The sequence below is a fragment of the Panicum virgatum genome, chromosome 6K (genome assembly GCF_016808335.1).
Source record: "Panicum virgatum strain AP13 chromosome 6K, P.virgatum_v5, whole genome shotgun sequence".
Taxonomy (NCBI): Eukaryota; Viridiplantae; Streptophyta; class Magnoliopsida; order Poales; family Poaceae; genus Panicum; species Panicum virgatum.
In genome coordinates, this window is record NC_053141.1 from 19,954,889 (window position 1) to 19,975,153 (window position 20,265).

At 44.9% G+C, this 20,265-nt stretch overlaps 1 protein-coding gene across 4 annotated transcripts in view; it reads left to right on the forward strand.

Moving 5' to 3' along the window:
* Positions 1-16,247, forward strand: part of LOC120712018 (formin-like protein 6) — a 39,990-nt gene extending 23,743 nt beyond the window's left edge. The window contains exons 14-21 of one of the 4 annotated variants that reach the window (XM_039997702.1): positions 152-246; positions 7,307-7,378; positions 7,474-7,590; positions 12,116-12,184; positions 13,328-13,394; positions 13,503-13,987; positions 15,014-15,234; positions 15,865-16,247. In XM_039997702.1, the coding sequence (XP_039853636.1) occupies positions 152-246; positions 7,307-7,378; positions 7,474-7,590; positions 12,116-12,184; positions 13,328-13,394; positions 13,503-13,831 (749 nt within the window). In that variant the 3' untranslated portion in view covers positions 13,832-13,987; positions 15,014-15,234; positions 15,865-16,247. Of the gene's footprint in view, positions 1-151; positions 247-7,306; positions 7,379-7,473; positions 7,591-12,115; positions 12,185-13,327; positions 13,395-13,502; positions 13,988-14,110; positions 14,648-15,013; positions 15,235-15,864 lie in introns of those variants that run through there. The other 3 variants (XM_039997703.1, XM_039997701.1, XM_039997704.1) reach the window with 3 other exon arrangements.
* Positions 16,248-20,265: the final 4,018 nt, after the last annotated feature.

Consider the following 20,265-nt stretch of genomic DNA (forward strand, 5'->3'; position numbering starts at 1 on the left):
TTATTGCTTGATATATTTGTTGTGATGGCAACTTGTATTTACTTAAGTAAATTTGTTATGCCTAATTTTTTTTCCTTGTGCCATATCTTTAAATTGCTTTTTGCTCTTTATTCTTCATCAATGCACTACAGTCCCCTTTGTTTTGTTGTAGGTTCTGCTGTAGGGTTCAGGTTGGATAGCTTGCTCAAACTAAGTGACACTCGTGCTCGTAACAAGAAGATGACTTTAATGCACTATTTATCTAAGGTACCCCCATATTCACTATGTATTTCCCTTTTACAAACCCTGTTCAGTTGCACATCTATATTTATGAAATACCCAAAGACAGCTTAGGATTTTCCTATTGTGTAATTCTAAGTACTGTCTATTAACTTGTAATCATCATGACTAGCTCAACATTCTTGCTGTTAGATGTATATACATCCCTATGTATTTTCTCACTTGTATATGCTTTATGCACATTTGTGGCACTGTAATAGAGTTGGGTTGCATATTCTAACATGGTATCACAGCCTAGGGTTGTTGGTCCTCATCCTGCTGTCACCAGCGAGTCACCGGCGAGCCGCTGGTGAGCTCCCGCCACCGGTCGGCGGAGGTAGCTCCTCTCCTTCCTCCCTCCCTCCCCTTCCGCCCCGCCTCTCGTGGACGTCCCGCGGCCGCCGCGTGCCGCGATCTCTCGGTTCCTGCGCCCGTGGCACGCCCTCCCGCACTGCCAGCCTCCGCTCCGCTCTGCTCCACACGGCTGCTGCTCCGCGCCTCCTGCTCTGCCCACCGAGCGCCTCCTGCCCTTCTCCCCACGCGGAGCACTCCACGCCTCCCGCCTCCCCGAGTGGCTGCTCCGCCTCCCTAAGCGGCTGCTCTGCTCTGCTCCCCCCTCCCCTGCAGGAGAGCGGGCCTCTCCGAGCGGGTTCTGCTCTCCCCATCCTTTTCTGACTCTTTCTCAAAAAAGAAGATGAAAAAGAAAAAAGAAAAAAAAACAATGAAAAATAAAAGAAAAGATGATGGCTCTGCCTTAGAGTAAGAATTGCTCACGTTGTCCCGCCGCCTCAATGCATACTTCCTCCCTTTCCGGGGCTACTGCTCATGCTTCTGGTTACCACCACTGCCTGCTTACCAAGACACATCATCTTCATGGTTCTTTGATTTTGGTGCTTCGTTCCATATGACTCCAGATTCTACTCAGCTGTCTTCCTTGTCCTCTGTTGATCACCCTCTTGTGGTCAGGCCACTGATGGCACTTCACATCCTGTTATTGGACGAGGTGTTCTCTCGATGCCTTCCTTTCATATGCCTTCCATTTCACATGTTCATAATCTCACTATGCTACTAATGTCTGCTGGCCAGATCACTGATCATGAATGTCGTATCATTCTTGAGTCAGACCCTTGTTGTGTTTAGGATCTTCGCACGGAACTTCTTGTGGGGACTGGGCCGAGGTGCAATGACTCTAAGCGTCTTTGGAAGCTTGACGGCTTCGCCTTCCCTCGTCCACTGTGGCGAGTCCCTCATCCACCTCACCTGCCCCCGTGGTTGCTGCTTCTGCTACTGCCCCTACCTTTGCTTCGTGGCATCATCGCCTTGGCCATCTCTCTGGTTCGAGGTTGTCCACTCTTGTGGGCAGCGGTGTCCTAGGTCCTGTGTCCGGTGATGCTGCACTTCATTGTATGGGTTGCAAACTTGGCAAACAAGTTACAACTCCCTTACCCATCTAGTAATTCTGTATCGCAGCGTCCTTTTGATCTCCCACTCTGATGTATGGAGGCCTGCTCCTATTGTCTTGAAAGGGGGTCACTCTTATTATGTCATTTTCATTGATGATTATTCACGGTTTACTTGGATCTATCTTATGTCCTCTTGTGGCCAGTTTCTATCTATCTACCAGCAATTTGCCACTATGATTCGCACTCAGTACGATTCTCTCATTCGCGCTTTTCGTGTTGATTCTGCTGGTGAGTACATCTCTGCTGCGCATCGTCACTTCCTTGCTGACCAAGGTACCCTTCCTCAATTTTCTTGTCCTGGTGCCCATGCTCAGAATGGTGCTGCCGAACACAAGCATCATCACATTCTTGAGACTGCTCGCACTTTACTATCCTCTGAGCTTCCACCTCACTTCTGGGTTGAGGCTGTCTCAATGGCTATTTTTCTCATTAATAGACAGTCTTCGTCCGTTCTTCAGGGCTGCACCCCGTATGAGCGCTTGTTTGGCTATCCACCCAACTACATTCATCTTTGTTGCTTTGGGTGTGCTTGCTTTGTCCTACTCCCTCTCATGAGCGCACCAAGCTCAATGCTTAATCAGTTGAGTGCGTTTTTCTTGGGTATAGTACAGAGCACAAGGGTTATCATTGCTACGATCCTATTGCCATTCAGATGAGGATATTTTGGGATGTTACCTTTGATGAATCTCGTCCTTATTACCCTCGTTCCTTCAGCTCCTCTTCCACTACTGCGGAGTCTATCTCCTTGACTCTTCCTGATGGGTCTTTTCCGCTCTGATCCACGCCACCTTCACCACCTCCTACTCCCTCTATAGTTCGTCCACCTCAACCTGAGCCTTCTCACTTGCTCTTTGGGCCGCTCCTCCTTCCCTTCTTGTGTGTCTTCTCCACTGCCTTTTAGTCAAACTTCACCTCTACCTCCACCTGAGTCATCTGATGGTCCCTCCTCGTGAGATCACTCACGTTTACTCTCGTTGTCCGAGACCTCCACCTCCACCTTCACCTGAGTTTCCTCACTCTTCGAACCTACTCCTGTGGTAGTCCCTCCTTGTGAGATCACTCACATATACTCTCGTCGTCTGAGAACTCCACCTTCACCTTCACCTGAGTCTTCTTCCTCACTCCTTTTGTCCTGCTCCTGAGTCGCCATCTCGGTATGATCTTCGTGATCGTGGTGCTCTACAACCTCCAGAGGGCTATGGTTTCACTGCTGTTGCACTTGTTGAGCCATCCACTTACCGAGAACCAGACTGGAAGCACGCTATGGCTAAGGAGATTGCTGCCTTGAAGCGCACTGGTACATGGGACCTTGCCCCGTTGCCTCCTGAGGTGACTCCTATTACTTGCAAGTGGGTCTATAAGATCAAGACTCACTCTGATGGCTCCCTTGAGCACTACAAGGCTCGTCTTGTAGCTCATTTTCAGCAGGAGCACAGTTGTGATTACGATGAGACTTTTGCACCAATTTCTCACATGACCACAGTTCGGACTCTTCTCGCTGTTGCCTCTATCCGACAATGGTCCATCTCCCAGCTTGATGTCAATAATGTCTTTCTCAATGGTGAGCTACGTGAGGAGGTTTATATGTAGCCACCTCCAGGCTACTTTGTTCCGGATGGCATGGTTTGTCGTCCGCGTCGCTGCCTTTACGGCTTCAAGCAGGCTTCTCGGGCCTGGTTTGAGCATTTTTCCTCCGTTGTCACTGATGCTAGTTTTAAGCCCAGCGACCACGATCCCGCTCATTTTGTCCACAATTCCCCTTGTGGTCGCGCGCTTCTTCTACTCTATGTTGATGATATGATCATTACTGGTGATGACTCTTAGTTCATTGAATTTGTGAAGAAACGTCTTAGTGACAAATTCTTGATGTCTGATCTGGGTCCTCTTTGTTACTTTCTTGAAATCGAAGTTTCTTCCACGCCTGATGACATCTACCTCTCCCAGGAGAAGTACATTTAGGATCTTCTCTCTCGTGCTGCTCTCACTGATCACTGCACAATTGACACACCCATGGAGCTTGGTGTTCAGTTGCGGGCCACTGATGGTGAGCCTCTTGCTGATCCGACTCGCTACCGGCATCTTATTGGGAGTCTCGTCTACCTTGTCACTCGTCCTGACATTTCCCATGCTGTTCACATTCCGAGTAAGTTTTGTCTTTGCACCCACCGAGCTTCACTAAACTCACCTCCTTCGAGTTTAATGATATCTTCATGGCACTACCTCTCGCTAGTTGTTGTTCTCTCGTTCTAACCCTCTTGAGCTTTAGGCATACTCTGATGCAACATGGGCCAGTGACCACTCTGATCGTCGCTCTCTCTTTGCTTATTGTGTTCCTTGGATCCTCTTTGATTGCTTGGAAAACCAAAAAGCCGACAACACTTTCTCGTTTGAGTGTTGAGGCTGAGTTGAGGGCTATGGCAGCAGTGACAGCTGAGATCACCTGGCTCCGGTGGCTACTTGAGGATTTCGGTGTGATGGCTTGCTCACCAACTCCTCTCTCCTCTGGTGCGATCAATATTTCTCGGGATTCTGTGAAGCATGAACTCACCAAGCACATCGATGTTGATGCTTCTTACATGAGATCGCAGCGTGGCTCTTCAGTATGTGCCTTCCGAGTTTCAGTTGTCGGACTTCTTCACGAAGGCTCAAACAAAGGCACAGCATAGTTATTTTCTTTCCAAACTTAGTGTTGTAGACCCACCATGAGTTTAGGGGGGGGGGGGGTGTTAGATGTATATACATCCCAATGTATTTTCTCACTTGTATCGGGTGCTTTGTGCACATTTGTAGCACCATTTCTGCCCCTTTGTGGCATTGTAATAGAGTTGAGCATATTCTAACACTTGCTTTACATGCAATTTTTGACAAAGAAACTTTCACAATTAAACCTGGCCTTGCCTGCAGTTATATGGTTAGATTTTTTTTATTGGAAGGCACGAACAAGTAGCTAAGTATAAATAAATCTGGTTTCCGAGTGCCCACTTCTCAAATTTTAGATATTTGTTTACATGGATCATCCTAATTGCTTTTGTTGTCCTACCATGGCTGCAAATAGTCAATCAAGGGTAATTTCTTATTTCTAGTGTTTCAATGCACTATTGGAACTGCATACCTTGTTTGTAGAAAACATATATTGGTCTAACTTAGCAATGCAATTTTTAGCTAGACATGTGTTGTGTTCATGTCCTGCTTCGCGTTTCTATTTTTTATATTTATCTCTTGTGTGTGACTTTATGTTTAAGTAGAGCTGTTATCTTTACTGAAAACAAAGGAGATTGTGTGGAATGATTGCTTGATTAGGGTTTAATAGATGTGTTACATATATAGGCAAGCCCTAGAGAGGTTTATAGAATACACCAATCAGGAATCCCTGCCCATACTAATCAGTTGGGCCTGACACAACAGCCGGCCCTAGCCCAGGCGCAACACACGTTTGGGCTCCTCATGCACACACCTATACACTTGTCTAACACTCCCCTGCAGTCTGATCATCGATAGCCTGGATGTTCAGGCTGGACCTAAACTCTGTAAACACAGTCTGATCGGTGAAGATGTCAGCATACTGTGAACCTGTTGGAACATGAAGAACACAGACAACTCCTGTAGCAACATGCTCCCGAACAAAGTGAAGATCGATCTCGACATGTTTGGTGCGTTGATGCTGAACGGGGTTGGCGGACATGTAGACAGTGTTGATGTTGTCACAATAGACCAAGGCAGCCCTGTTGACAGGAACATGCAGCTCGAGTTGAAGTTGGCGCAACCAGGAGACTTCAGCAACTGCATTGGCAACAACTCGATACTCTGCTTCGGCACTCGCACGCGAAATTGCAGTCTGACGCTTCGAGGACCAGGAGATGAGGTTGTCACCAAGGAAGACAGCATAACCGAAGGTCGATTTGTGAGTGTTAGGACAACCAGCCTAATCTGCATCTGAGTACGGTCATAGCAGGAGACCTAGTTGTAGAGTGCCATGAACATATCATAGAATCCGCTTGAGAGCAGCTAGATGAGGCTCTCTAGGATCATGCATATGGAGGCAAACCTGCTGAACATCATTTGCTATATCTGGGCAAGTGAAAGTCAGGTACTGCAATACTCCAGCTAGGCTGCGGATATCAATAGGATCGGCCACTCCATCATATACTGGCGCTGAGACAACAAAAGACCATTACCAGAACAAAAGACCAGTACCAGAACGCTGAACATGCATACCTAAAAATTGATGAAGCTCACTGAGATCCTTCATAGAAAACTCTTGCTTTAATGCACTGATGACATGGCGTAGCAACAGAGTTGATGATGCAGTAAGGATGATGTCATCCACATAGTGCAGAAGATACATTGTGTCACCGCCCTGGTGATAGACAAACAACAAGGTGTCTGTCTTGGCCTCTACAAATCCAAGCTGAAGGATGTAGGAGGCAAAGCGGTTGTACCATGCCCTGGGTGCCTGCTTAAGACCATAGAGAGATCGATTGAAGATGAGCTGGGTCCTCAAAACCGGTCGGCTCAAAGCAGTAAACTGTCATGGACAGATTGCCATGAAGAAAAACATTCTTGACGTCCAACTGATGAATCGGCTAGCTGCGAGAAAGTGCCAAGGACAGAACTGTGTGAACTGTAGGTGGTTTGACTGCTGGGTGTGCGCAGGGCGATCACGGAAGACAATGTCCTGCAGCTGGTACTTTCCCAAGGTGAGGAACTGCTCCCGCCATCTGGATTAGTTGCCGGAGGTAATGTCGAGGACGACGGGAACGAGACTTCGAATGCTCTGCACAGCCACTACCTAGGCGTGCAGATTGAGGACAATGGCGGCCTGGTGAAGGAGGAGGGCGCCGTGCAGATCGCCATCGCTGTTGGGCGTGGATTAGGTCAGTGGAGATGGAGTGGGTGTTGTCCTCGTCCATGGCGTCGGCAGTGGCCTTGCGGTTGAGCACGACGCGGTCCAGGGCAGCGAGCGCGCGGGTCGCCGTGGCCTCGCGCTCCTGGGAGGCTATGGCGGCATCCTGCTCGGCCTGGCGAGTGCGGGTGAGGGCGGCGTCTGGCAGGCAGCGCGCGCGTTGGCCTTGGCCTTGGCAGCGTCGGCGTCAGCCTTGGCCTTGGCGGCGTCGGCATCAAGGGGAGGGCCGGCCATCAGGCAGTGACGATCGTGGGGATCGGTGCGAGATGACCGGCGCCGCAAGAGGTGCGGTGGACTAGCAGCGCAGGCGCGCGCTAGGGTGCGGAAGGGATGCCGGTCTCGTGATACCATGAAAGCAAAGGAAATTGCGTGGAATGATTGCTTGATTAGGGTTAACAGATGTGTTCCTCGGAAAAAAAAACAGATGTGTTACATATATAGGCAGGCCTTAGAGAGGTTTATAGAATACATCAATCAGGGATCCCCTGCCCATCCTAATCAGCTGGGCCTGACACGGCAGCCGGCCCTAGCCCAGGCGCAACACATGCCTGGGCTCCTCACGCACACACCTTTACACTTGTCTGGCATTTACAAGTTGTGTTCTATTTGCTCCCTAGAAATTTATATTTATAATTCATATGCTTGAATTGTGTTGTAATCTGTTTGAGTCATATTGCTGCAGGTGCTTTCTAAGAAACTTCCGGAACTTCTTGATTTTCCAAAAGACCTGGCTAGCTTAGAGTTGGCAGCAAAGGTGTAAAACTAAATGTAGTTTTGGGCATAGTCATCTATAATATTAATCATTAGTGATTTATACTGATTGTGTTCTTGGTGAACTGATATATGCAGATACAGTTGAAGTCCTTAGCAGAGGAAATGCAGGCTGTAAATAAAGGACTCGAGAAAGTTGAGCAAGAGCTTACTACATCTGAAAATGATGGTCCTGTGTCAGAGATCTTTCGCAAGGTGACTACAACTGCTGCATCTTTATAATGATTCATTAGTAACTGCAATTAACAAGGCTGTAGTACTATATGCACCTAAGTGCACAATTTAGAAAACCAGGCTGGACTGGTGGTGACTGGAAAACCATGAATGTGATGGACATTTTGATAAGAAAATGGTAAAGTATTATTTTATTCCAAGCATGGGCAGGGATTGAATGCCACACCACAGAACACTGCTTCTTTCAAATGGCCCAAGCAAACCAATTAGGCTAAAGCATTTGCTTGTCCATAGTTTTCATCTTGTATATAAAGCAACTGATTCTTGTTGGTAATGTCATCACTCGTGGCCATCTTTTCAATTGTTGTGGACACTTTCTGTAGGAAGCAGTTTCAGCGCAGGAAGAAGTCCCAGGCGGTGACTAGTGGCTAGAGATTTCCTTTCAGATTTCCTTTCAGATTTTTGTTTTAGTTGTTACCATCCTAATCCGAATGGTAGTTGGAGATTCGGCTTTGAATGTGATCAGTGCCTATGCCTCTCAGGTAGGCCTTAGTGAGAGCACCAAGATGCAATTTTGGGAAGATCTAGATAGTATGGTTAGTACTGTGCCTATTAGCGAGAAACTTTTCATAGGAGGAGATCTCAACGGCCATGTGGGCGCGACTAATGTAGGGTTCGAACGAGTGCACGGGGGTTTTGGGTATGGTAGCAGGAGTCAAGAGGGGGAGGATGTGTTGAACTTCGCGTTGACCTACGACTTGTTGATAGCGAATACCGTTTTTAAGAAGAGGGAATCCCATCTTGTGACGTTTCGTAGTGGACAACACTCAAGCCAGATCGACTTTATCCTTGCTAGGAGGGAGGATAGACGTGATTGCTTAGATTGTAAGGTGATACCTGGGGAGTGTGTTGTCCCTCAACACAAGCTTGTGGTGGCGGACTTTCGCCTTCGGGTACTTGTCCACCGGGACAAACGTGCCAAGATTGCGAGAACAAAGTGGTGGAAGCTTAGAGGGGAAGCGGCACAAGCGTTTAAGGAGAGGATGCTAGATGAGGGACCTTGGGAAGAAGAAGAAGATGCAGATGACATGTGACTAAATATGACAATATGTGTTCGGAAGGTGGCATCAGGGGTGTTTGGTGTGAGTAGGGGAGGCAAATAGGAGGGGAAAGACATCTGTTGGTGGAACGACGAGGTGCAAAGGGCTATTAAGGAAAAGGAGTGTTTTAAACGCCTCCACCTTGACAAGAGTGCAGCCAACATCAAGTGCTATAAATTAGCGAAGAGGGTTGCAAAACGAGCTGTGAGTGTAGGAAAGGGTAAGGCGTATGATGACCTGTATCAGCGGCTAGGCACGAAAGAAGGGGAGAAGAACATTTATAGGATGGCTAGGATCCGCGAGCGGAAGACAAGGGACATCAACCAAATCAAATGCATCAAGGATGAGACAGATCGACTACTAGTGAAGGATGAGGAGATCAGGGGTAGATGGAGAGAGTACTTCGACAAGTTGTTTAATGTGGAGAATGAGGGCCCTACTCTTGAGTTAGATGACTGTTTTGACGATACCAACAGACGCTTTGTGAGGAGAATTCAGGAGGTAGAGATCGGGGAGGCTTTGAAGAGGATGAAGGGAGGTAAAGCGATGGGCCCTGATGGTATCTCCATTGAGGTGTGGAGATGCCTAGGTAACAGAGCAATAGTATGGTTAACTAAGCTTTTTAACCTCATTTTTCGGTCAAACAAGATGTCGGAAGAACGGAGAAGTATATTAGTACCTATCTTCAAAAACAAGGGCGATGTTCAAAATTGTACTAACTACCGTGGGATCAAGCTGATGAGCCATACAATGAAGCTGTGTGAGAGGGTTATCGAGCATCGCCTAAGAAGAGTGACAAGTGTGACCCAAAATCAGTTTGGGTTCATGCCTGGAAGGTCAACTATGGAGGCGATTTTCTTAATACGACAATTGATGGAGAGATATAGGGAGCAGAAGAAGGACTTGCACATGGTCTTTATTGACCTCGAGAAGCCGTATGACAAAGTACCGAGAAATGTCATGTGGTGGGCCTTGGAGAAGCACAAAGTCCCAACTAAGTACATTACCCTCATCAAGGATATGTACAAGGATGCGACGACGTTTGTCCGGACATGTGATGGCGACACCGACTTTCCTATTAACATAGGCCTACATCAGGGGTCAGCATGGAGCCCTTATTTATTTGCTTTAGTGATGGATGAGGTCACAAGGGATATACAAGGTGAGATCCCTTGGTGTATGCTCTTTGTTGATGATGTGGTGCTAGTTGACGAGAGTAGGGCAGGTGTTAATAGGAAGCTAGAGCTGTGGAGACGCACGTTAGAGTCGAAAGGGTTTAGACTTAGTAGGACCAAGACCGAGTACATGATGTGCGATTTCAGCGTGACTAGGCATGAGAGGGGAGACGTTAGTCTAGATGGGCAAGTGGTGGCCCAGAAGGATACTTTTCGGTATTAGGGTCGGTGATACAAATGGATGGCGACATTGATGAAGATGTTAGGAATAGAATTTCAGCTGGCTGGTTGAAATGACGTCAAACTTCTGGCATCCTTTGTGACAAAAAGGTGTCACAAAAGCTAAAAGGCAAGTTCTATAGGACAGCAATTTGCGCGGCGATGTTATACGATGCTGAATGTTGGCCTACAAAAAGGCGACATGTTCAGCAACTGAGTGTAGCAGAGATACGGATGTTGCGGTGGTTTTGCGGGCACACAAGGAGGGATAGAGTCCGGAACGAAGCTATTCGGAATAGGGTCGGGGTGGCACCAATTGAGGAGAAACTTACCCAACATCGGCTGAGATGGTTTGGACATGTCCAACGGAGGCCTCCTGAGGCGCCGGTGCGTAGTGGGGTTCTTGAGCGGGTCGATAATGTAAAGAGGGGTAGAGGTAGACCTAAACTGATTTGGGATGAGTCGGTTAAGAGAGACCTTAAGGATTGGAATATCTTTAAAGAGATAGCTTTGGATAGGAGCGCTTGGAGACTAGCTATCAATGTGCCTAAACCATGACCTTTATTTCTTTTGGGTTTCATCTCTAACCTACTCCAACTTGCTTGGGAAAAAAGGCTATGTTGTTGTTGTTGTTGTTGTTGTTACAAGTTGGTTGAGCTTCTAGAATAGATAGGCTGTGGTTAGAGATTTGGTTAAAGGTTGTTAGAAGTTTTCTTATATGTACTAGAGATTGGAAGTAATGAAATTAACCCTAAAACTCAGAGTCTCCTTGGGAGGGCAAGCAGGCTTAATCTTCCCTGCTGCCGTGTTCTTTTTTCTCGAACACGCAGGAAAGCTGCCACTGCATAAGCTGTAGCGTGTGTACATCTTTTGTATTAAGAAGAGAGAAACAGTCCAATTACAAAAACCAATCACCCACCTTGGACCAGAATCGGGGATGGTAGAATAAACAACAGAAAAAGGATAGAAATGTAGGACCTGACCACAACCATCACCCTAATGGTGCAGCTAATCCACCTGGCCTGCACCGACGGCCCTAAGCCCCTTAGCACCTGCAGCTTGCCAAAGATGGAGTTCATCCGTATAATCCTGCAGGGCAACTTAGAGGCAAGGAGCTAATCCATCAAAGACACAAGCATTTCGGTGTTTCTAGAGGATCCAAGCTCCAAGCATGACCAGTGAATTAAACCCTTCTTTATGCTGTTTTGGAATTTTATTCCAAGCTTTTTCCCACCAAACCGCCAAGGAGACAGCCCTTGGGTTAGGGACCAATGTGACCAGGTTCATGGGCTGCAATACGGTGAACCAGAATTGTCTGGCGAATACACAAATTGTGAGGATGTGTTGTACCGTTTCTTCTTCTTGGTCGCAAAGGGGGCAGCGGTCCAGGTGAGGGAGTCCTCTTTTTTGCAGCTGGTCAGCTGTCCAGCAGCGGTTCCAGATGGCTAGCCAAATAAAAGTTTTGCATTTTCCCGGAGCCCAAGACTTCCAAAGTGGCTTCCAAGGTTCATATGTGGTGGACCCAAAGAAGGCGGCTCGGTAGGCCGATTTTGTGGAGAAAAGCCCTGAAGATTCAAACTTCCAAAGATGAACATCCTCCAGAAGTGTAATGTCTGAAATTGTATCCCAGATCTGCAAATACTCAGCAAGCCCATGCCAACCAAGTGCCCCCTTTATGTTGGATACCCATGTTAGCTCATGAAGGGCCTCAACCCGCAACCATGGTCCTTGTTCTTCACACTTTTGGGGGAACACATTTGTAAACATTGGGTGCCAAAATTTCCAAGCTCTGTCCATCAAACCAGAATAAGGTGTTCTCATCATTACCAGAAAATTAGTCATATCATCAAATAATTTTATCACACAGCAATAAATAATGTTTTTATCGAACCAGTGCTTGGACCAGGTAACCACACACACCTGACTGGTTTCTAGAGCTATGTGTGGATACCAGTTCGCTCTTTTACATGAAATGCTATTTCTTGAATGTACTATCAGTTTACCACCACCATAGTTACAAGTCAAGTTGTAAATACAGCACCTTTTTTGCAGACACTGAAGGATTTTCTCATTGGTGCGGAAGCTGAAGTTAGGTCTTTGACTTCACTTTATTCTAATGTGGTATGTTTATCTCCCTATGATCATATTTCGTTAGTGCCCTATATTGACCTTTGAGTATTATTTGTAGACTCTGCTTCTACAAATGAAATGGAAGTGAACAAGGAATGTTGGAAGTACATAAATTACTAATTGGTGCCGGGAGTTATTTAAATAAACATGTAAATATGAAGGTTGAATTGACAAAAGTTCAATAAGTCAAATTTGAAAGAAAGGAAACATTTAAATTGTAGGAATTAATTTGAAATAAAAGATTTATGCTGTAGTTGTATTACATACTACATACTTGATACAATGATGAATTTGTCTCAGTTTCTGCCATCTTTCTGTTTTTTAAACATTTTCTGTCATCATATGACCATACTGTCAGGTTATTACACTATATTTGTGCTAAGAGGTTTCTGCCAATCTGATATTGTATTCCTATCACATATTTAGGTATCATCTGTTTTTAGTTTACATTGTTCCTTTATTTATTTCTTATATTATTGGACATATACTACTTTTCATTTATCTTTAGTGTAATATTTTTCTTGATTTTTCAATTCAGTGTGATGAATTTTCTGCAAAATGTTGATTATTTTTCCTTGCTCACAAATAAAATTGATTCCATAATTCTATATCTTAATTAGGCTACTCATTACCTATATTTGATTGGAATCGAACTTTTGATTTGTAACCAGAAGCTACTACAGAGCATTTTTTATTATTTTATTTTACTATTTTTGGCCTGATTCTGTAATTTTCTCATAGTTTTAACTAGTGTGTTTTTAACTAATGTTCCTTTTAGTACGATGATTAGATTTCAAGGTTTGCAATTTTTTGTCGTTTTTTTGTCATTGTTGCATTTTCCCCTGATTTTTCAAATTTTGACCCTAGCTATTTATTTGGAAATTGCAAATAGCCTTTATGGGTTATTTGACAATCAACTAAGAGCTGTGGATGTGAAACTGATAGGAAAGTTGCACTTTTGCAATTGGTGGTTGTAGGCTCACTCACCTCTAGCTCTTTTTGAATTGCAAGCTTAGTTTATTTATTTACATCCCCCACCCTGCCCCCAATGGTCATTAGTTTTGGTTGTTGGAATTTCTTATTCAGATTGCAATTCAAAGTTTATCCTAAGCTCTGTTATTTGAACATCTGCAGGGTCGAAATGCAGATGCATTAGCACTTTATTTTGGAGAAGATCCAGCGCGATGTCCATTTGAGCAAGGTGCACTTTTCGACCTATTGTTCTGGAAATATTTTTGGTTTATGTACAGATTGGAGACTGCTGTTCTTAGTATTTTTTTTCTCAAATTTTTTTCCTGTGTTTTGACAGTAGTCACGACGCTCCTGAACTTTGTGAGATTGTTCACACGCTCCCATGAAGAGAACTGTAAGCAACTGGATCTTGAGAAGAAGAAAGCACTGAAGGAAGCAGAAGAGAATAGTAAGCAATTGGACCTTCAAAAGAAGAAAGTTCAGAAGGAAGCAGAAACAGAGAAAATGGAAAACAAATCTGGTAATGAGGAAGCATGTAAGAAAGAATCAGAAAATGATAAAGCTTCAAAAAAGGAATCGGCAAATGAGAAAGCTAAGCTAAACAATTCGATCAAAGAGTTAGATATATCACTTCAATCTCCTGCACAAGCTGCCAGTGCCAAATGATGACAGTACCAGATGAACTAAGAACAGTAGCTTTTCCGACAAAGGAGGAAAACTGGTTCTGCTTGCCGACAAAGGAGGAAAAGGAATCATGCAGGTTATTGTGGATATGGCATTGAAGTAAAAGTAGATGCAACAAGGAAGCTACTAACTGCACCGGTAAGCATCTTAGCATTTTGTTGATCTAAAGAAAAAACAGTTTAATTCTTTATCAATAAGGTACATTTCAGTTTTTGATTAGTGCTATTGTTCAGCTCATTTCATAATAATTATTTCCTGCAGTTAATATTAATACTTTCTCAAGGGATTGTTGAAGAAACGACCCTGGCAACCACCTGTACAGATCTGACATAATAATAGTTTCTCTTTTGGGTAATAGAATATCCTTACTATTATGTTATCTTGATTACATGTAGCTAAGGTCTGGTATAGGTTATTAGGTATTTTTTTTGTAGCTGTTGTAAAAATAAAGTTCCGTTTGTATGGAAATTTGTTTTTTAGTCTGTTTTTGTTATAGGCAAGTAGGGCCAACTATTTTCGCATTATTTATAATATTTTGAATATATTAAATAATTATTTGTTAAAAATAAATAAACAAAGTTAAGGTGTCATATAGGGAACTTCTAAAAAAAGGCTGATGAAGGAATAGGCAAGTTTAGTAGGACCATATGGAAAATTTTCTCTAGAAAGAATTAGTACAAAGCTGGAATAGTCTGTAATTATATCATACCAGGATTTATATCTACGCTTATGTAATTGTTGAACTGAATGTCTATGTATTTGTTCAATCATATTTATTTAATGTTATGGTTGAGATAAGGTGCACAAAGCGCGCCGAATGTTCTAGCATAAAGAAACACATCATAATATTCTTCAGATAGAAGTATCTTATTGAATTACTATTTGCCTACTAAGATTAGGCTACTTTTATGATATTCTGTCTTTCATGTGCCTTCAGCCTCGCTGTTCAACATTGTAGCCTCTCTTCGTTCCACCATGTTTAGCTTTACACAACCAAAGAACCACAATTGTTTTCTTCTTAATAGGCCACAATTTTTCGCATTTTGTGTCCTTGAACGTGCAGCCATGCATGTCTGCCAACTTCACTTATTGTGATGCGGCTATTAGGGTCGACAACCAGCATTAGTGCGATCAAATCCTTTGCTGAAGCTGACACATATTCAGGAATTGCAGCATGTGCACCATCCTGAAAGGAAAACGACAGTAAGATTGCGCCTATTAAGGTTAAACCATAAAATATCATGTCCTACCATGCCCTCTCCCTGCACCAGTGCACCGCCCTTACCTGTCACGCCGCCCCTGGGATCTCTCTGCGCCGAGACGCCCCTAGATCCAGGGTGCCCGCCAGCGACAGGCCAATGAGTTCTCGGCGAGCGCATGCGAAGGTATGGTGATTGAATCGAACCCCTTGCTAAGTTTATTTGTTCCTGTTGGTTCATTCTTCCCGACAGCCGCGGCCGCTCCTTTGCTTTTACGGCACAAAGAGAGGAGAGACTATGCTTTAGCTTTGGTCGTCAGGTAGCTTTGGTGAAATCAAAGATAGGAACGCAGCGTCCCGTGCGCCTGCTGTCTGCAGTACAAACCAAGTCTCTAAAGCCCAAGTCGCTTTCTTGACCCGAACCTTCAGGTCAGAAATTTCAGAGAGCAAAGCTGCGTGCATGTTCATGTGCTTATCTGCATTAGTTCATGTGACATTAACCTATATTGCGAACGAGCCGGTGGCTCGGTGGTAGTGCTTGCAGTGGCGAGGCTGCCCACCCAGGTTCGAACCCGTCGGGGCGTCTTGGGTGTCGCATGGGGATTTAATTCCCAAAGGGGTAGTGGGGCTCGGGTGTGTGGGTGCGTGTGTGAGCCCCCCAGGCGCGTCCCAGACTTCTCGGCAGCCCACCTACGTTGGAGCGCGCGGTCGACGTGGGTGTCCATATGAGTTTTTAAATGATTTTCCAGTGCTCCTGGGTGCTTTCAAAAAAAAGACATTAACCTATATTTAATCTAATTGCAATATAATTATGTAGTCAAGATACTCAAAAATATATAAGTGGAGGAGGATGGTGAAGAGGAAGAGGAAGGGGAGAAACACGAAGGCAAAAAATATCAATCTTAAAGATTTGCGAGCTCAATTTTTAAAGAAACTCATATGATGTATGTGGTGATTTCGTCAATTTTGAAGATTTATGGGGGCTCAGTCTTCAAAGATGCTCATAGTGGTAGGATTTGTGTACATGTATTTGTAGGTGTGAGTGTGTGTGAATTGTAAGTGTCTGAGTTGTACTGTGTAATTTAAAAAATAAATTCTACCCCACCTGGGCATTAGCTTTCACCACAGGTGTTTGGCACCCACGAACTCGGTCGGTGCATTGTGGACAAATTTCAGATTTGATTCGATGGCGCATCTTGATCTGCGCCAGCAATTAAAGATTTTTGGTCGGTGCTTTGTTGGTGGAACTGCAGATTTGATTCATCTTGAGCGGGATCCTCGTTGTCTGCAGACCTCATAGCTCTCAGCAAAGGGTGTTAGCTATGCAGCCGACGGCACGTGACATGGAAGGTTCTGTGTCTAATCCTGGAGAATCACATGCACGCATCCAACAGCTGAATCAAACCTGCAGATCTCTGAGACAAGCAGTTTCGTGAACAATGCAAATGTTGGTTTTCTTAAAATAATCACGTTCCTTGATTTAGGGCCCTGTTTAGTTCTTTATCCCTTGGGTTAATTTGAGGGCTAATGTTTAGTCCTTCATTTAGCTCCTTGAGCAGTTTGGATCCAAGCCTAATTTGCATTTAATTCATGTTCCCTAATCATTGCCTTTAATACTGGATGGGTCTTGCGAGTGGGCAGGGATGGGGAAGTGACTTTTTGGTGGGATCCATATGCAATTAGCTCAAATACACATTAGCTCAAAAATTGCCCACCTGTTTGCATTTATAGGGGCTAATTCAAACTAAAATGGGGTCTAATATTTAGAACAACACCAACAGACCCTCTAAAGAGACACCTATCTTAAGTTTAAAGGTTTAAACAAAAAAGTTTCATTCTAGCAGACCCCTACTAGGCCCTCTATTTTAGGAGGCCTCCAAATCCTCTCCTCCATACTCCATTCCTAGGGGGTTTCCAGGGAGTCCTCTATTATAGATTAGAATTAAGAGCTATTGCTGGAGTTGAAGCAAATTTTAAAACTCCTAAAAAATAGAGGCAGACCCATTCATCATTTGGACGGTCTTACTTAGGGACTATTGCTGGAATTGCTCTTAACCCATAGAACCAAACAGGACCTAGCTACATACCTCCTCCCGCCTGTCAGATGAACACAGCCGAAAACCATAAAATCAAGTGAAATCACAGCTCCTTCCTGGAGATGGTGTGAGAATATAATGGGAATTATATTGCAATCTCGATCCATCTGTATTGTGTCTGGTAGGCTGTTATATATATGGAGCGTATGTGGCATGGATCTTGGGAATCCTAGACAGAGAGATGGAAACTAATCTTATCATATGATTATTATACAGCACTGCCATATATTTTGGCATCGATCCAGCGCCACTTGAAATTTGTCTTTCTCAATTTCCTTTAAAGATCTCAATCTTGTCGATCACCTCATCAATATTATCCATCATCAAATCATGGTAATCAACAGCGGAGAGGTCATTTTATTTAGCCAATCTATAAGCACCCAGATTTACCTCAACGGGGAAAACGGCTTCTTGACCATACACAAGCTCAAAAGGAGTAACCTTAGTAGCACCACGTCAAGATATACGATGAGCCCATAATACTTCGAATAATACCTCATGCCACCTCTTAGGATTTTCTTCTATCTCTTTCTTGATAAGTTTGATTAAAACTTTGTTACTTGACTAGACCTAACCATTAGCCTGAGAATAATATGGAGATGAATCGAGTAACTTAATCTTGTATGATTTGGCAAATGCACGCACCTTTGATATAAATGAAGACCTTGATCCACCGTGAAACTTTGAGGAATACCAAATTTATGAATAATATATTCAGTTATAAACTAACTCCGCCTATGCTGACTGGAAGACTCTCTCTCCTGAGTCGTCTCAGCATAGCCGGTCCCAAGCCCGGGTAAAGGAGGAAGGTTGCGTTAGGTTTTGGCAAACCAGCATAAAAAAATAGCCACTCTAATGGATTTGAAACCCACAAGAAACTCGTTGGGGCGTAACCCTCTTAGCGACGCGCTACATCGGAACCCGGGTGTGGTGATAAATGGGTAAGGGCAGGGTCGCCATCCCCCCAAGAGCGCGTCGTATCGTGATCTGGGTACGATGATAAGTGAGCAAGGGTCGGGTCGTCACCTGAATGGCGCGCTACATCTACGCCCGGGTGTAGTGAAAAATGAGCAAGGGTCTTCGCACTTCCCTCGACGGGTGCGAAGGGTAAGGAAGCTAGCCGAGCCAACTAGGATTCGTATAGGTAGCTGGAACGTAGGGTCGCTAACGGGTAAGTTGCGAGAGCTAGTTGATGTAGCAATTAGGAGGCGTGTAAATATTCTATGCGTTCAGGAGACTAAATGGAAGGGCCAGAAGGCGAAGGAGGTTGAGGATACTGGCTTCAAGCTTTGGTACACGGGAGCAACTCCGGGTAGGAATGGTGTAGGCATCTTGATTGATAGGAGCCTTAAGGATGGAGTCGTAGATGTTAGAAGGCAAGGCGACCGGATTATCCTAATCCGGTTGGTAGTTGGAGATTCGGTTTTGAATGTGATCAGTGCCTATGCCCCTCAGGTAGGCCATAGTGAGAGCACCAAGATGCAGTTCTGGGAAGATCTAGATAGCATGGTTAGTACCGTGCCTACCAGCGAGAAACTCTTCATAGGAGGAGATCTCAACGGCCATGTGGGTGCGATTAATGTAGGGTTCGAGCGAGTGCACGGGGGTTTTGGGTATGGTAGCAGGAGTCAAGAGGGGGAGGATGTGTTGAACTTCGCGTTGGCCTACGACTTGTTGATAGCGAATACCGTGTTTAAGAAGAGGGAATCCCATCTTGTGACGTTTCATAGTGGACAACACTCGAGCCAGATCGACTTTATCCTTGCTAGGAGGGAGGATAGACGTGATTGCTTAGATTGTAAGGTGATACCTGGGGAGTGTGTTGTCCCTCAACACAAGCTTGTGGTGGAGGACTTTCGTCTTCGGGTACGTGTCCACCAGGACAAACGCGCCAAGATTGCGAGAACAAAGTGGTGGAAGCTTAGAGAGGAAGCGGCACAAGCGTTTAAGGAAAGTATGCTAGGTGAGGGGCCTTGGGAAGAAGGAGAAGACGCAGATGATATGTGGCTAAAGATGGCAACATGTGTTCGGAAGGTGGCATCAGAGGTGTTTGGCGTGAGTAGGGGAGGCAAACAGGAGGGGAAAGACACCTGGTGGTGGAACGACGAGGTGCAAAGGGCTATTAAGGAGAAGGAGTGTTTCAAGCGCCTCCACCTTGCCAAGAGTGTAGCCAATATCAAGGGCTATAAATTAGCGAAGAGGGTTGCAAAGCGAGCTGTGAGTGTAGCAAAGGGTAAGGCGTATGATGACCTGTATCAGCGGCTAGGCACGAAAGAAGGGGAGAAGGACATTTATAGGATGGCTAGGACCCGCGAGCGGAAGACAAGGGACACATCAACCAAATCAAATGCATTAAGGATGGAATAGATCGACTGATAGTGAAAGATGAGAAGATCATAGATAGATGGAGAGAGTACTTCGACAAGTTGTTTAATGGGGAGAGTGAGAGCCCTACCCTTGAGTTAGATGACTCTTTTGACGATACCAACAGACGTTTTGTGAGGAGAATTCAGGAGGTAGAGATCGGGGAGGCTTTGAAGAGGATGAAGGGAGGTAAAGCGATGGGCCCTGATGGTATTCCCATTGAGGTGTGGAGATGCCTAGGAGATAGAGCAATAGCATGGTTAACTAAGCTTTTTAATCTCATTTTTCGGTCAAACAAAATGCCGGAAGAATGGAGGAGAAGTATATTAGTACCTATCTTCAAAAACAAGGGCGATGTTCAAAGTTGTACTAACTACCGTGGGATTAAGCTAATGAGCCATACGATGAAGCTTTGGGAGAGGGTTATCGAGCATCGCCTAAGAAGAGTGACAAGTGTGACCCAAAACCAATTTGGGTTCATGCCTGGAAGGTCAACCATGGAGGCGATTTTCTTAATACGACAATTGATGGAGAGATATAGGGAGCCGAAGAAGGACTTGCACATGGTCTTCATTGACCTTGAGAAGGCATATGACAAAGTACCGAGAAATGTCATGTGGTGGGCTTTGGAGAAGCACAAAGTCCCAACTAAGTACATTACCCTCATTAAGGATATGTACAAGGATGCGACGACGTTTGTCCGGACATGTGATGGCAACACCACTGACTTTCCTATTAACATAGGCCTACACTAGGGG